This window comes from Pseudorasbora parva, chromosome 21 (assembly GCF_024679245.1).
Source record: "Pseudorasbora parva isolate DD20220531a chromosome 21, ASM2467924v1, whole genome shotgun sequence".
Lineage (NCBI taxonomy): Eukaryota > Metazoa > Chordata > Actinopteri > Cypriniformes > Gobionidae > Pseudorasbora > Pseudorasbora parva.
The window spans coordinates 8656904-8675107 of record NC_090192.1 but is presented as its reverse complement, the minus strand read 5'-3'; the positions used below and the strand labels follow the sequence as shown (position 1 = coordinate 8675107).

At 45.7% G+C, this 18204-nt stretch overlaps 1 protein-coding gene across 1 annotated transcript in view; it reads left to right on the top strand.

Annotated features, from left to right (window-relative positions):
• ank3b (ankyrin 3b) overlaps positions 1–18204 on the top strand; it is a 160738-nt gene that overhangs the window by 52558 nt on the left and 89976 nt on the right. Inside the window, exons 8-10 of the mRNA XM_067429868.1 lie at positions 9842–9940; positions 15472–15570; positions 16649–16747. Coding sequence (XP_067285969.1) covers positions 9842–9940; positions 15472–15570; positions 16649–16747 — 297 coding nt within the window. The remainder of the gene's footprint in view (positions 1–9841; positions 9941–15471; positions 15571–16648; positions 16748–18204) is intronic.

Genomic DNA, 18204 nt, shown 5'->3' with positions numbered 1-18204 from the left:
CAGACTCACACACACCCCAACAGATCGGCGCGAACACACACACACACACCCCAACAGATCGGCGCGAACACACACACACACCCCAACAGATCGGCGCGAACACACACACAGTGCGTGCGCGCATACATAACCCTCAATCTATTCCCGTGTTGATATCCTGTTCAACACATCCTGTTCCCTAGATAGACTGTTGATAGTAGATTAACTATAATGCCTAATGTGACCAGCAGAGGGAAATATCTAGGTAGGACGATGGGATAAAGTAACGTGAGGAAGAGAGGCAGGATGTTTTGGTGATGATGCATGCGATTGAGACAGAGCAGTCTGTCAGAGGTGTGTGTGTGCGCGCCCGCCGATCTGTTTGTGACTTGTGTAGGTGAGTTTGTGTGCACATGTGTTTGAGTGTGTTTTAAGTACAATTACAAAGCAATTCATTTGTTTTGTTTAACTCTGAAACAATTTTCGAGTTGCGTTGTGGTAAAAATAGCTACGGGTAACGCCAGCTGATTGAGGAGTTCAACCACTCTACGTCATCAACCTAGAACGCAAACAAAATGGCGCCGCCCATGGTCCAAATATAAAATCGATTTTTTAAATAACGTAGATCTTTCATGGGTTTTCTACCACATAATTCAGTAAGAGACATCATTTATGTTATATTAAGCCATACAAGTCTCAACACCATGGGATCCCTTTAAGAAATCAATGTATCGTCACGAGCCGCAGTATCGTCACACCCCATTAACATGCATTATATGACTGGCACGCAGCAACAGTAAAAAATCTTCTTTTGCGTTCTACTGAACAAAACAAACACACCTATATTGGACGCCCTGCCTGGGGGTTAGCAGATAAACATAACATTTTCATTTTTGGGTGGACTATACCTTTAAATTGGGATAAGTTGCCCCAATAACAACGAAAAATCAGTTCTGCTTAAAAGACAAGCTAAGACCTGTATGAATTGGTTTATGGCATTTTAGTTATGGTCCAGTAAAGTCAAGTGGTCACGTATCTAGTACAGATATTTAACCAAGGTATTGGTTGTTAATGTAGTGGAGAAGCCTGCAACCCAGTATCCAAAACACAACATATTCTGGTGACCAGCTGGGTGTGTGCTGCCTTTTTATACTCGTATTGAAATCAGTTTGTACTGGAATATGTCTTTGAACTATACATTTCTTTGAACAATAAATCAAAGTGCCCTTTTAGACCAAATCCTGGATATCTAGTACTTTCCTGCAGATGAAGCTAGTGTGAAGTCAGACTTCTCAGCTGCAGAGCACTCGTCCCGTCTCATGCATGACATTCCCTTCCTAGCAGGTGCCAACGAGCTTCTCTTCTCTTCTCTTCTCTTCTCTTCTCTTCTCTTCTCTTCTCTTCTCTTCTCTTCTCTTCTCTTCTCTTCTCTTCTCTTCTCTTCTCTTCTCTTCTCTTCTCTTCTCTTCTCTTCTCTTCTCTTCTCTTCTCTTCTCTTCTCTTCTCTTCTCTTCTCTTCACAGTCAGCATGGCTTCCAGATTTGTTCCAGCTGTCCTACAACTTAACAGCTTTGAATATCACTGCATGACATGCACCTTATATACAGTATTAACCACTGACAACACTGAGAATAATAGTCTGATGTTCATCTACAGCTACAGGTCAACTGCACTGTCAAATTTAAAGTGGCCTTCTGGTTATTTTAGTTCCCTTTCGGGGAACTCGAGCTGCGTCGAAACGCTGTGAGAACGCCTCTGCGTTAATGCGTCGTGAAGCGCCTGTAGAACCATTCCATCGGAAAAAAGATCGATCGTCGGCGTGATGACGTCATCGACCGGAAGCTATAAAACGTCCGTGAAAACAAACAGGAACTAGCTTCTGAGCCTTCAGCAAGCGATCTGTGTGAACCTGTCTGTCTATTTGGTGTTTTTGTCTGTCTATTGAAAGAGTTTTTCCACCCTTTGTTAAATATTCCTTATATTTACAAAAAAGAGAAAATAAATAGATAGAGAAATGGCGAGTGAAAGCAGTCAGTTCAAGAGGTGTGTACATCCCTGCCCACGCTACATCACGAGTGGGGATACACACTCTCTTTGTGTTGCCTGCTTGGGAGCGCAGCATGCCCAGGCAGCCCTCGAGGGGGCTGCTTGCGAGCACTGTGAGCGTATGCCACTGAGAACGCTGCGCTCCCGCCGGGCACTCTTCGAGGAGGGTGCCTCGGCTCATGTTCCCCGCGGCTCTGGTCCCGCTGCTGCCGAGGCAGAGCGGAGGCTGCAGTCGTGGGGTTCACAATTGGATGTTGCAGAGGGGTTTGAGACGGGCGCTGCCTTATCTCTGCCCTCACCTGCTCCATCCAGCGGCTCTTCTCGGGGCTTGGAAGCACGCATTGCGGTTTCTTCCCCCCCGAGAGAGCCGCCGGTGCTCCAACTATCCAGCTCCGAGGAGTCGGACGTTGAGAGCATCGCGACTGAAGATTCGCCACTTCAGTCCCCTGCGAGTGAGGAGCTCGTTGAGGTTCTAACGCGAGCTGTGGCCAGGTTAAATATTGACTGGCCCGTAGAAAGATCTGAGGCAGGAAGAAAGAGATCTAGCAAATTAGATGAAAGATTCCTGCCCGCTCGCGCTTCAGAACCTCAGCGGCGGGGCCTGCCATTCTTCCATGATTTGCACACCGAGGTGGCAACATCATGGAGGAGACCGGCATCATACCTTGTGTTCAGCCCTCAGACTTCGGTCTACAGCAACATCATGGGGCTGAAGCACTACGGTTATGGGGCGATGCCAAAGGTAGAAGAGACGCTCGCGAGCCATCTCTCGCCTTCCTCGGCATCGTCCCTAAAGGCCCCGACTTTGCCCACCAGACCATTAAAAACAACGTCGGCACTGGTGGGCAAAGCGTACTCGGCGGCAGGTCAGGCTGCTGCATGCCTGCATACCATGGCTATAATGCAGGCTTATCAGGCTGACCTGCTCAGGGACTTAGATGGACATGATGAAGTGGGGGGTGATGTCATAAAGGAGCTAAGAACAGCAGCTGATCTTACTCTCCAGGCCACCAAAGAGACGGCCAGATGTGTTGGCCGCTCTATGGCAGCATTGGTGGCTACGGAGAGGCATTTATGGCTCAACCCCACTGAAATCAAGGAGAGGGAGAAAAGCTTCCTGCTCGACGCGCCGCTGTCTCCTGGTGGCCTCTTCGGTGACGCAGTACACACTGTCACCGAGAGGTTCCAGGAGTCAAAGAAACAAGCTGCGGCGCTAAAGCAGTTTCTCCCTCTCCGGGTCCAGGTCCCTGGGGCTGCCGCTGACATCAGGCAGCCTAAGCCGAGTACGAGCTCCGCTCACAGGGCGCAACAAAAGCAGAGCGTCGCCGCTCGAGCTCCCCCTCAGCGCGGGGACGAGGGGCGGCGCTCTCAGGCGAGGCCTTCGAGGGGCAGGGCTGATCTGCGGACAGTCCTGATCGCCAAGAAGGCCTCGTCGAAGCGTTCCTGACGCCAGAAGCGTCAGGACGCTGAGGGTGGTTCCCCCCGTAGGGAAGCGGTGTTTACCCCTGCCAACGGTACCCGCTTCCCTACGGCACCCTCGGGGGGCCGCGCTGCCAACCCCGCCGCAATGCCGGGGCGCAGTCGGTCTCCGCGGGCAACCCGAGGGTGGTCCGCACCCCCTCCGGGGGGTCCCCGAGCAGTCAAGTCAGTCGTTCCCTGCCGGTCCGCCGCTTCAGGGCACTGCATTTGTTGCTCAAAATACACCAGAGGCCAGCCTCGAGAGGCTGGTTCCCTTAGTAGATTTTCTAGACGAATGGAAACGTCTATCAAATATATCTCGTTGGGTCCTGCAGATAGTAGAAAGGGGGTACGCCAGTCGGCCACCTCCTTTCTGCGGTGTCCTACCTACAGAGGTGGGCCCGGAGCAGGCTCTGGTAATGGCACAGGAAGTAGAGACACTCCTGCAAAAAGGGGCTATAGAGAGGGTTCCCCCTCCCAGCAGGGAGTCTGGCTTTTACAGCCGTTACTTCATCGTGCCGAAGAAGGATGGGGGCTTACGCCCGATATTAGATCTGCGGCTATTGAATCGCTCGGTGGCCAAGCTCAAATTCAAGATGCTTACACTCAGACAGATTGTAGCGCAGGTCAAATCGGAGGATTGGTTTGTCACCATAGACCTCAAAGATGCGTATTTTCATGTCTCCATCCTTCCACATCACAGGAAGTTCCTGAGGTTTGCCTTCGGGGGAGAGGCATACCAATATCGTGTACTTCCCTTCGGTCTAGCACTGTCACCCCGCACGTTCACCAAGTGTGTGGATGCAGCTCTGGCGCCGCTGCGTCTACAGGGCATCCGCATACTGAACTATATCGACGACTGGCTGATTCTAGCGAATACAGAGCAGATGGCGGTTCAGCATCTCGATGCTGTTCTCGCCCATATGTCGAAGCTGGGGTTGAGGCTGAACGCCAAGAAGAGTGTGCTTTCTCCGGCTCAGAGAACCACTTTTCTAGGTGTGAACTGGGACTCGGTAATTATGCGGGCGCAATTATCGCCAACACGCATAGCATCGATCCTGGCAGCCGCCAAAGAACAGAAGCTAGGCCGAGCCGTCACTGTGAAACGGTGGGTTTTCAGGGTCCCGTGTTGGGGGCTCATGTTCGTCGCGTAACGCTAACGACAGACGCCCTCTCACGGGCTGGGGGGCGACCATGAGTGGTCGCTCATCCCAGGGTCTATGGCAGGAACATCAGCGGCACTGGCACATAAATCGGCTAGAGATGCTCGCAGTGTTTCTTGCATTGAAACAGTTCCTGCCCGACCTCAGGGGCCACCATGTACTAGTCAGAACAGACAACACGTCCGTGGTGGCCTATATAAATCACCAGGGGGTCTGAGGTCTCGTCCGTTGGACAAATTGGCACATCGGATCCTCCTGTGGGCCCAAGGGAAATTGCTGTCAATCAGGGCAGTATATATCCCGGGGGCCCTGAATCAGGAAGCAGACAGCCTGTCGAGACAGGGGCCGAGGCCCGGGGACTGGAGACTCCACCCAGAGGTGGTGGAGCTCCTTTGGAAGGTTTATGGGAAAGCGGAGATAGACCTGTTCGCTTCGGCGGAGAATTCTCACTGCCCGCAGTGGTTTTCTCTGACCCATCCGGCCCCGCTGGGGCTGGATGCCATGGTTCAGGAGTGGCCGAGGCTGCCTCTGTACGCCTTCCCCCCGATTGTCTTGCTTCCAGGAGTTCTGGAGAGGGTACGCCGGGACGGGGCCCAGGTACTTCTAGTGGCTCCGAACTGGCCGACCCGAGTATGGTTTTCGGACCTGATATCTCTCCTGGAAGGCTCTCCGATGGAGATTCCGATCAGGAGGGATCTACTCTCTCAGGCGGGCGGGAGATTCCTGCACCCACGCCCGGAGATGTGGAAACTGTGGGCCTGGCCTCTGAGGGGGCTAGGCTCATAGAGGAAGGTCTCTCGGCCGAGGTCGTGGAGACCATCCTACACTCCAGAGCTCCGTCCACAAGGAAGCTGTACGCTTTGAAATGGAGACTTTTCTCAGCATGGTGCAGAGAACGCCAGTGGGACCCAGTTAACTGCCCGGTTGGTACAGTGCTGGAGTTCCTGCAGGCAAGGTTCTCGGCAGGGTTGACCCCCTCCACACTTAAGGTGTACGTGGCGGCCTTGGGTGCCTTCCACGTCCCTTGCAGTGGAGTGTCTTTGGGAAGACACCCTCTAATTACACGCTTCCTTCGTGGCACATTAAGGTTGAGGCCAGTTATGCACTCGAGGGTCCCAGCATGGGACTTGGCCATTGTTTTGAGGGGCTTGTCCGGGCCTCCGTTCGAACCTCTGGAGGAGGTTTCGGATAAGTTCCTCACCTTAAAAACTATCTTCCTTTTGGCCATTTCATCTCTTAAAAGGATAGGAGATATTCAGTCCCTGTCAGTAGGGCCCTCATGTCTAGAGTTTGCGCCAGGGATGGTGAAAGCATTTCTGCATCCCAGGCCGGGTTATGTCCCCAAGGTTCCTACGAGCCCACGGGGCCCCATCACTCTACAAGCCTTCTGTCCTCCTCCGTTTATGACGTCAGACCAGGAAAGGTTAAATCTGCTGTGTCCTGTGAGGGCACTGGATACTTATGTCCACAGAGCTGCCCTGTGGAGGAAATCGGAACAATTGTTTGTTTGCTTTGGACCCCCTAAGAAGGGGGCCCCAGTATCCAAGCAGAGGATGAGCAAGTGGGTGGTCGAGGCCATCTCACTTGCTTATGAAGCTACCGGGCAGCCATCTCCACTGGCTGTCCGGGCGCACTCAACCAGGGGTATGGCTGCTTCTAAAGCACTCTTGTCGGGGGCTTCCCTCCACGATATCTGCAACGCGGCCGGATGGTCGTCTCCTTCTACCTTCGTCAGGTTCTACGAACTAGACCTGGCATCTACAGTAGGGGCACAGGTACTCTCGTAACCGTGTGCACTTCGGCTTCACACATACGAGACACTTGGTCCTGTGGCGATGTGGGTATAAGCGTTCTCACAGCGTTTCGACGCAGCTCGAGTTCCCCGAAAGGGAACGTCTCAGGTTACGTATGTAACCCTAGTTCCCTGAGGGAACGAGACGCTGCGTCGCTCTGCCATACTCCCGGCGTGTCCGTGATCACTTACTTCAGGCTTTATCAGAAGTTAGTTCCTGTTTGTTTTCACGGACGTTTTATAGCTTCCGGTCGATGACGTCATCACGCCGACGATCGATCTTTTTTCCGATGGAATGGTTCTACAGGCGCTTCACGACGCATTAACGCAGAGGCGTTCTCACAGCGTTTCGACGCAGCGTCTCGTTCCCTCAGGGAACTAGGGTTACATACGTAACCTGAGACGTTTTTCTGAATTGCTAAAAACCCATTTCTCAAAACCATCATCCACTTTCTCAAAACCTTAAACTCAAAACAAAACCTTCAAACTACATTCAGAGAACATCTGACTCTTCAAACAATTGCCTCAAAACCATTTTATCTGTGCTCAAAATCCAATTATGCTTTCAGATCATACACAGTCAGTCAAAATATAAACACTACAGATCATTCAATAGACATCAGAAAATAGAGAACACATCATCCAAAGTATGCAGTAACAGAAAAAAGTATATTGCAAAAAGGTTAAAGGGTTAGTTCCCCCAAAAATGAAATTGATGTCATTAATGACTCACCCTAATGTCGTTCAACACCCGTTTCAAGACCTCCGTTCGTCTTCGGAACACAGTTTAAGATATTTTATATTTAGTCCGAGAGCGCATGCAAGTGTATGCACACTATACTGTCTATACCTCACTATACCTCAAATAAAGATTCAAATGATTATGAATCAGCGTATTGATTCATGATTCGGATCGCCAATGTCCCGTTCCAGCATTCTGCAGTTTGACAAACGATCCGAATCATGAATCAATCCGCTGATTCATAACCGTTTGAATCTTTATTTGAGTATTAAAAACAAACAAGGGAGAGAAGACAATGCTGAATAAAGTTCTAGTTTTTGTGATTTTTGGATCAAAATCTATTTTCAATGCTTCAAGAGATTCTAATTAACTAACTGATGTCACATATAAACTACTTTGATGATGTTTTTTATAAAATATCTTAAACTGTGTTCCGAAGATGAACGGAGGTCTTACGGGTGTGGAACGACATTAGGTTGAGTCATTAATGAAAGAAATTTCCTTTTTGGATGAAATAACACTTTAAACTCTAAGGGCCCTATTTTAACTATCTGAAACGCAAGTGTCAAAGCGCGAAGCGCAAGTAACTTTGTGGGCGGGTCTCGGCGCTGTTGCTATTTTCCCGGCGGGATAAATGGCTCTTGCGCCCGGCGCAAATCTAAAATGGGTTGGACTGAATTAGCTTCATTATTCATAGGTGTGGTTTGGGCGTAACGTGAATAAACCAATCAGAGCGACATCCAACATTCCCTTTAAAAGCAGGTGCGCAAGTTCCATTATGGATTGCTCTTATTATGGGGTATTTACCAGGCGCACGCCATGAGAGGTTCACAGCCGAGGAGACTGATGTTCTTGTAAGAGCAGTAAAAGACACATGTCCTTATATACATATACCTCTTGCCACTATTGGGCAAACAGGTCTGATCCTTAATTACTAAAATTAGCCTGAATAATTTGTAAGCTATATTTATGCTGATTTTTTCACATCTTCGTGGCACACCACAATGATTTCCGTCATCTCATGTGTTAATATTTTTTTAGTGTAACAATTCATGATTTGCAAAAATAACTGTTGCATCTGTGTAGATTACATGAGCAAAGTGTCAAGCATGCGCCCTTAAAATAGCATAATGAACAACGCGCAACGCGCCACTGACTTTAGACTAGGTTTTTTCTGGTCAGTGGTGCAATTGTTTAATGGAACAGCAAAATAGCACCAGGGATTGTTTGCGCCAGAACACGCCTCCTTTTTTGCGCTGAACCGCCCAGGGAGCGCAAGTTCATTCACTAGTTTAGTGACGTGCTTCTGCGGAGGGAAAAGCGCGCTTTGCACGGGTGCAAAATAGGAATGACACATGCGTCGGTGTACAAAGTCAATTGCGCTGGGTGCAAGATAGGGCCCTAAATGAAAAGCATGTTTACAGTACACTCAAAAGGGTTGTGCTACTGCAAAATCAAAGTCAGTGAGAGGTTCATTCTGTCTCAGCATCGCATCTTTGTGCTGGGTCTGGCCGGAGGAATTTGTCCACATCACAGACTGTGTCGTCTCTTACCAGACAAAAGGGAAAAGTGTGCTGGATCCAGCCCTGACCACATTGTCCACACCTTTCTTGTCCTCATCCTCTTCCTCCCTCATCCACCACCTCTTACACATACTCTTCCTCCTTTCCTTTTCAGATGTATTGTTCGTATCAACATTCAGTGCACCTGTGCCGCCTGTGAACTCTGAACTGGCTTATTTTGTACAGCTGGTTTGATCACATCATTCAAAATAAGTGTGAACAGTTTTGAGTTGTTGTGTTTTAGTTGTTTAGACAACTAAGTAGTTTTAGTTGTTTAACTTTTGTCTGCTTGTGTTTAGCGTTTTGCAACACAAGTGCATCACAGTGCAAAATGTGTTTTAGTGAGTGAGAATATGTTTAGAGTTTTGCACACACAAAAAAAGAATGCATGAGGTTTGCAAATGCTGTCTAACTGTCTGAACTTGTTTAAGGTTTTTCAGAAAGAGTAATTTATTTATTTTTAAAAATGGGTTTAGGCTATTGAGAATTTGGTTCAGAGAGCGGGGTTAATTGTTTTAGCAATTCAGAAAAACTGTAAAAGATGTGTGCTATATATAACTCAATAGAATGTACTGCAAATTGCTTTTTAAATAATTTCAACTGATTTTATGAGCATAGTTAGGCAAGGAATGGTTTTGATCAGCGCATTGTTTGATGCAGTGCACTGTATGCATGTTTACACACTTGGGGTCATGGGTCTACCTTCACTAAAGCTTTGTGTGTGTTAATTCACCTGTTGGCTGAAGGCTGCTTCATACATTTGAGGAAAGCACATCCTTCAAAATGGAAAAACCCTCCCATCTATTGCAATCACGGTATAGTTTATTAATTAATCTATACTTTAATGTTCATCCTACAGTAAAATAATTAATCAGCTGGATTGAGTTGGTGTGAGGGAACGAGTGAAGGATGCGTCTTCTCTCTGTGTTGTGCTACGATCATCTGTGTTGATCTGTCAAAGATTTACTGCACCACGCCTGTCCTGGTGTCGTCTTTTCATATGTATGAGGTCAGGTCAGGTGATGTGAGGTCAAGGCCTTCAGAGTTCTGTATGTGACATTTTGACCCCTGTGCTTTATTTATCTCTGTCCCTCTCCAGAGTGGCTTCACCCCTCTCCACATAGCGGCTCACTACGGCAACATCAATGTAGCGACCCTGCTCCTGAACCGCGGGGCTGCCGTAGACTTCAAGGCGAGGGTAAGGACACAAACTACAGCTGTAGTTTTCTGTGAGAGTGAATTTGATGGATATGAATGGTGGATGAACTGCACTAGTGTCAGAATAGGGTCATTCTCTGTATGCAGTACACTTTTTGTCCCTTAGGAAAATTATTTTATGTCATAATTAAAGCATGGACTGAAATAGCTTCCATAAGGTATTTTGTTATGTACAGTATTTACATGACACTTAGTAAACTTTTGAAGTATATAAAGTATATATGCAAAATCAGAACGATTGTTCTTGCTTACTTACTTTAAATTAATCCTCTTTTTCTATTGATGAAAATATACATCTAAAAACCAATTTACACATACAGTGACTTCAATATATCTTTCATGATTTTTTTTTTTTTTTTTTAATTGGGAAAATATTCAGGCCAAAATGTCAGTGTAATACAAAAAGTGCCTCATTAAAACAAATAAATTGTTAAAAAGAAGCACTTAATAATAAAGGTCCACTGAAATCAAAATTTAAGTTTTTTAGCTTTTAGTATGACTGTGTTAGTCTTAAAGTAATGAGTAAGCTGGTATGTTCCAAAACTATGACAAAATTTGCATTTAGGAGATAAAAGCATTCAAAATTTACAGTCTCCCACTTCCGTTAAAACGAATCTCAGATTTTGGTGACATCATCACAGACTTCACTTTCTCCTCAAATGTTCTGTCCAATCAAAATGCTCTCTAGAATCTAAAGCCCGCCCCCTACACTGTTGAAGCTGCGGCTGAAATCGGTCAGTTGTTAACACACATTTACTAATTTCTACATGGTGAAAGGCATAGTGCACATAGTGCATAGGCACATATATATGATAGGAAACGATTCAGTGTAAATATGCTTTCATTTCAGGCGAATAAAGTCTGTTTTCACGTTAGTTTCACGCACCGCAGCAGCGCGCTCACACACACACACACACACACAAACACACACACAGACCCCAACGGCTCTGGCCTAGAGACACGAGAGCGCAGCGCGGATCATATGCGCGAGTCGGCGCTGACAACAAACATATCGACCCATTTGAATTCTGCACAGAATGCGGCATTTCAAAGCGATATGGAGGAGATTATGAGGATAAACAGTTAGAGGAAACTGGCTTCACCAAACAGAAAGGTCCGCTCTTGCGCTCTAGTCAAACTGAATATTAACAAAACGCTATTGGCTGTTTCAAAAAAGGGGAGGAGCTGCTAACAGCTGAAGCCGTTTCAGGGGAAATTACGTCAACACATTGAATAATGCGGCGCGTTTGAAGCAAGCCTGCAGTCTCCCTCTCATTTACTGAAGCTTTCGCGCCTCGATCGCCCCCCGGTGACCGGTCCCAGTATAGCCGCCCCTCTGTGTTTTCTAATGGACGCGAGGCAAACTAAATAATAAAATTACACTTTAAAAAATGTTCCCCAAAGTTAGTTTATGTCACTGAAGGCAGTTATCATCACGATGATTTCATTCCAGGTGTTCGTTTTAAAAATAAGTTTAGTTTGAGTTAGTTATTTGATGCTATAAAACGGGGGGTGTGACATCATGATTGACAGCTGAGACTGACGGCTTCTCTGAGTGAAGTTGTCACTGAGGCACTAACGGACTTTTTTCGAAATTTTTGGGAGCAGATTAGAGCTTTAGCTTTAATTTCTACATTTCCATAACTGTTTATTTCACACCAACATAATTAATTGTTCTGCATCTGCGAGAGTGTGGGCGGGCTTTTGATATCGCGACTGTACTTCCTGCTCTACTTCCTGCGCTCTACTGCGCAACTCCGGTCCCGAAATTGCTACTGCGCAGACTCGGTCCCAAGATGTCAGCGCTGTGCAAGGCTGCCTGAAAGCTTCAAATATGGCAAGCGGAAACGGATGATGTCGAGTCGTCCATATTTTTTTACGGTCTATGGTTTGAAGGCACTTCAGTGGGCCTTTAAGTAGTTTGGAATCATTCATTATTACTTATGGAGCGTTGTGTGTGTGTGTGTGTGGGGGGGGGGGGGGGGGGGGGGGGTCTAAAGTAATGGCTGCTGAAATTTCAGCTTTGCCATCACAGGGATAAATTGCATTTAAAAAAATATTTGTAACGAGTGGTTGCTGTAATGAGCACACGATGCTGGTGTAGCAAACAAAATAGACTTTTAATGGTAAATCAAAAAAGGAAACACGCAGGCAACAACAAAAAATAACTTGGCAACAACAAATAGCACAACTACTTCAACATAAACGATACAGTACAAAGAGCTATGGAGAACTCAGGGCTTATATCAAACAGGGTGATCAATGTAGAAACCGAGCAGGTGTGAGGAACTAATTAACCACTGAAACAAACTAGTGGCGGGAAAATGAGAACAAAGGAAACAGGAACTAGAATAAAACCAAAACAGATCATACACGTGGCATTACACCCTCCCCCCGGAAAGGTGCGACTTTGAACCTTAAAAGGTCCAGTTATGACTGGGGTCTCTAGAGGAGGGCAGGCAGAGGACAGGCAACCAGGGATGAAGACTAAGGAGTACCAGTGTGGAGAAGATGGTGGGAGAAACTAGGGTGGAGATGGAGGATCCAGATGGTCACCCAGATTCCAGCCAGGATGACAGAGCACAGATGGAGAGCAGGTGGACCAACATGACACCGCAGGCTTCGGAGACCGCAACAGAGCTGTACCAACAACCCCCTTCCGAGGTGAAGCCAGGGTACCGAAGGGCTAAGTTAAAGCTGGAGCAACTGAGGGCTGAGGTGGAGCCAGACAGAGCCATAGGGGTAGAGAGATGAAGCGCAGCGAACGGCTCGCAAGTCCGTGGCGCTAGCGAGGTAATGTCTGACCGAAGTAAAGCCGGAGGATCGAGGGAGCCCGGTGGAGCCATAAGGCTGATGGTCCCAGGTGGAGCCGAGATAAGGAAGGAGCCAAGCGAAGGAGTCCAGGCGACGGGCCAAGGTTGGAGGAACGGGATATTGTATGCTGGGGACTCCCCTTGACTGGGTGAAGCTGAAGACATGTCTGAGGAACTGGCTGATTTTGGATGAGGAGGTTGGAGAGGTTAGTTGTGAGAAATTCTAGGAATACATGAGACTCTAAGCTGGGTCGGACCAGATGGGGCACTGGAGAATTCATGGCGGGAGAAACAGGGGAATTTCCTCTCATCCAAATATCCAGCAGAAAACTGCTTTCTTTTGGCAGTGGAAGTATAGGCAGGGTCTTCCTCCATTCCCTCATACTCCACAAGAGGGGGGGGGGGGGGGGGGTGACTGAAGACTACTTGAATGAATAAATGAATTAATGAATGGGGCATTTATATAGCGCTTTCACACCCAAAGTGCTTTACACTCATGTCAGGGGTCTCTCCTCAACCACCACCAGTGTGCAGCCTCCACTTGGATGATGCGATGGCAGCCACAGTACAACGGTGCCAGTGCGCTCACCACACACCAGCGATAGGTGGAGAGGAGAGAGGGTGATAGAGCCAATTCAGTGAATGGGGATTATTAGGAGGCCATGATTGGTAAGGGCCAATCGAGGGAATTTGGCCAGGACACCGGAGTTATACCCCTACTTTCTACGAGAAGTGCCATGAGATTTTTAATGACCACAGAGAGGACCTCGGTTTAACATCTCATCTGAAGGACGGATGAGATTTGGAAGGACGGATTTTACTACTTGTAGTAGGCGCCGGACTCGTTCATCGTATTAGTTTCAAATCCTCCAATGGCTCTAGCAACATATCCATGCATCGGGGTGGTGGCTGACTGTTCTCTGGGTGCAGAGCGGGGCTGGTGATGGTGGTACCATAGTGCTGGAGCACCCAGCCCAAATACTCCAACAGGCTTCTCTGTTTGGGGTGGCGAAATAGTCGCACCGCTGCTGAGTTCATTTTTCAACTTGGCAACAATGATTAGCCACTTTTTTGAACCACTTTAACATTAATAATACAGGAACTATGGAGAATCAGGGCTTATATACAAACAGGGTTATCAGTGTAGAAACAGAACAGGCGTCGGGAACAGTTATTTTAAATTTGAATAATATTTCATAATATTACTATTTTTATTGTATTTTTGGATCAAGTAAATGCAGCCTTGGTGAGCATAAGAGATGGTAGTGTACATTTTAAACAAGACTTTTAAAAAGGCTTTTTATTTTCTTTATATTGGACACTTTTATTTGAGTAGAATTTCCACTCCCTGCTTGCTCCAGAGTCTCTGAAAGAAATCCCACTCTGAGCTATCATAGAGTGAGAGAAAACACTAAAAATGGTTATTGTTTTAAAAAAAAACACTCACATACTCTGACCTGGAATGCCTTGAACACTGACAAGTGCGATACAAGCAGTGAAGCCTTCCAGTGCTGTTGGATCATATTACAGCACTCTAGAAAACCTTTTAGCCAAACAGTTTAGAGGACTGGAAATAACTATTGTAGGATCATTTGCTTAAACTCAACCAATGTTGCTTCCAGAACAATAAACATATTCTCCTGATGCAAAACACTTGATCCAAACAACCTTCTTGGCACTTCATACACAGATTGAACCAGTGTCTCTGCAGATCTTTGACGTTGACATGAGGCGAAATTTGATTCCACTGATCTGTCATCCAAATCTCCATGATTTAGAATATACTACATCCCCCAATGTCAAAGCATTTGCTGTTGTGTACTCAAATTCAATCCCACACGGTTTTAATTTAATTATGCTGCTCCCAAAATGCCAGTCAATGTTAAATGCATCCAAGCCTTATACGGTCCTTAATGCTTTCTAAAAAGCAGTCCATCATGGTCAGTTAGGGATTTTGTGAGCCATCACTAGAGGGTGGTGTAGCCCAATATTCTGTCTTCAGTGTGACTTTGTGCACTACATCTGTGCCATGATTACAGCTAGCGACAGAATCTCTCATGTGCAACTTTATTAGAAATCTCTAAGATGGACCATGCTCATATTCCATCAACAATACATTGCCACAAGTGCAGACAACTTAAGACAAAATAAAAACTAACCTGTATGCAAAGGAAAGAGATTTAGAAATTAATTCAGTTAATAAATAAATAAAAACAAATTATTTGCATAAACAATCATCAACTGCATGCTGTTGTGTTAAGATAAAACGTAACGTAAATATTGTAAAAATAAAAATAAATCTGAAATTTAATGCTCATGACACAACATATTAAATATAGTCCAGATAATCCCCTCTTTTGATTTATTCTCATTATGGATACATATACACCCATAATGGATAATGTTATCAGAAACTACATTCTATCGACTTGTCAAAGAATAAAAAACATTTAATGTGTAAAGTCTTTAAAGCATTAATTTCAGCAATTTTGGTTGGTATTAGCCATATAATCATGAAAAGGATTTAAACCAAAACGCGTTCTCATGAAACCATGCAAGAATACCAATAAGGGAAGAAACAGTTATTATACATTCACACAAAAACAATGACGTATGTATTTAAATGCATGCTTTGAATCTTGCTCTTTAGAACTTGATTGTGTGTCTGACAATTAGTTTTGTTTTTTTATTGTGACAGAATGACATCACACCTCTCCATGTGGCTTCAAAAAGAGGAAATGCCAACATGGTCAGGTTGCTGCTGGAGAGAGGGGCCCGAATTGACGCCAGAACCAAGGTCAGTGCCGCGAGCAGTTGAACCAAACAGACTGTCTTTCTTTTCCAGCTCTATATTTAACTCATCAGAGGAAGTGACCACATGGTTGTCCCCATTGCCTTTATTGCACAACAATGTGTGTAGTTAAGAAAGACTTAAAGCCGCAGCCCATAAGTTTTATCTTTTTGTCGCCATGTTAGTTTGAAATTGCAGTTATTTGCAGAGTTATCTTCATGTGGGTTGTACATCGGCATGTCTCCTCAGCAAGGAAAAATGGAACTTTCTGGATTACAAGCCGCCATCAAAATGACAAGTTCAATTACATTCCAGCTCCTGTAAGAAGAGGCCACAAATGATCCTCCACCTGCTGCACACACACACGCACACGCACACACACACACACACACACACACACACACACACACACACACACACACACACACACACACACACACACACACACACACGATACAACCTAATAACCCGGGCTCCTTTATGTATACATACAGCGGAAGCCCGTAATTCCCGCTGAAAGCTACCAGTACCACTCAAATTATAACACATTATTACAAGCTTACCATTGTGAGTCGGACTAAAGAAGGAAATTGTTTTGAACACAGCCTGGTTATCTAGTTTGGATCATTTTTAACCTAAAAAAAGTTACGGACTGCAGCTTTAAGAAAAGCTGTTATTTATAAACTAATTGCATATCACGTTTCAGAAGAAACTAATTCAATTGCTGTTAATTTCTGGGCAGTTTCAGCTGCTCTCTTAGAAGCACACGGTGCTTTTCAAGATGAAGAGGAAATTTATTGGCAGGAATATTCAGGGATACATGCGGTTTGATTCTAATAAATGATAACCACCGAGTCCCTCAGATTACATGTGTTTGGCACTACCTTCGAAGAGGAATTGCATGCAGATGTTGCGCTCAACTCCATCTCCAGTAGTGGAACGCTGTCTGTCATTGTGTGTTTGACATATTGGCACATGGCTTTAGTATTGGGAGGAGATGTCATTTTAACGATGGCTGACGTTTGTAGATTCTGGCAGCTCTCAGTGTGCTTAATATATGTGTGTTTATTTTTCATATCTCCAGGACGGCCTGACACCTTTACACTGTGGAGCGAGGAGTGGTCATGAGCAAGTAGTTGAGATGTTACTGGATCGCGGAGCACCGATTCTCTCTAAGACAAAGGTTAGATACGCTGTTCTGCCTTTAAAAGGCCCCCAAAATTTATATTTTGTCATCATTTACTTACCCCATGTCATTTCAAACCTACATGGCTTTCTTTCTTCTGTAGAACACAAAAGGAGATATTTTCAAGAATTTTCATTCTTATGATTAAAATAGTATTATTAAAAGTAAACGGAAACTTTGTGTGCCAAACAGAATGAAATGCTGAAGGCAAAATGAAATGGATGTGTCCATTCACACTGGATATTCTGCTTAAAGGGTTAGTTCACCCGTAAGACCTCCGTTCATCTTCGGAACACAAATGAAAATATTTGTTGTTGAAATCTGATGGCTCAGACAGGCCTTCATTGAAACCAATGTCATTTCCCCTCTCAAGACCCATAAAAGGTGGCAGTGGGCGGCAGTGGCTCAGTGGTTCATGTAGGTTGTCTACAAACCAGAAGGTTGGTGGTTCAATCCCCGGTTCCACCTGACCAAGTGTCGAAGTGTCCATGAGCAAGACACCTAACCCCAGCTGCTCCCGACGAGCTGGATGGCGCCTTACATGGCTGACATCGCCGTCGGTGTGTGAATGGGTGAATGTGAGGCAAAAATGTAAAGCGCTTTGGATAAAAGCGCTATATAAATGCAGTCCATTTACCATTTACCATAAAAGGTAGCCTGGATGCCAGCCAAATTTAGCCCCGCCCACAAAAATTTTAGGTCGGGCAATTCGGTCTGGCCTTGCTCCATAGAGGAGTGATTATCCCCGAACAGAAACTGTTCGTACCAATGAAATCATCAAGGGCGGGCTTTAGACGATGACGGTCAGATGATCAACAGTAACGTAATCATGCACGTCATCAAAGGGGCTTGGATTATATTTGTTTGAATCCTAAACGGAGAGCTTGTTTGTATATGCATTCACCATCACAATTTCTCTCAGAAATGATGATCATGTTGGGTAAGTACTCTGTGTATCATTAAATTATTTTACAACTCTGGCAAAGATCGTGTATTCCAGCCTGATTTCAGCGCGGGTGCAGACAGGGTTGCCAAGTTTTTACAACAAAACGCGGCAACTACTAGGGGGGGTTCTCCGGTGAAAAAATGGGAGTTTAGGGGGTAAAATGTGTGTTATTGTGGCAAGGTTGCCTGCTAAAATTCGCACTCCAGGGTCTATATATCACATAATAGTCGCTTCAACCCACAGACATAGAAAAGAACCCGCGGAAAAAACGCGGACTTGGCATCACAGTGCACTTGAGCTCTATTGACATTTGACAAGTAACGTTATGCGTCCCTTCGTTGCTCTGATTGGTGGTAGGTCTATCCAATTGATGTCTTACCTAGTTCGGTTGAAACACGCCCCATAATCACAGCCCAATGGAGCAGTTTTAGACTCATATTCTGACTAGAATAGAGTATGACCATGTCAGGCTACATAAAAGGCACTAAAGACGGCGATTTCAAAACAA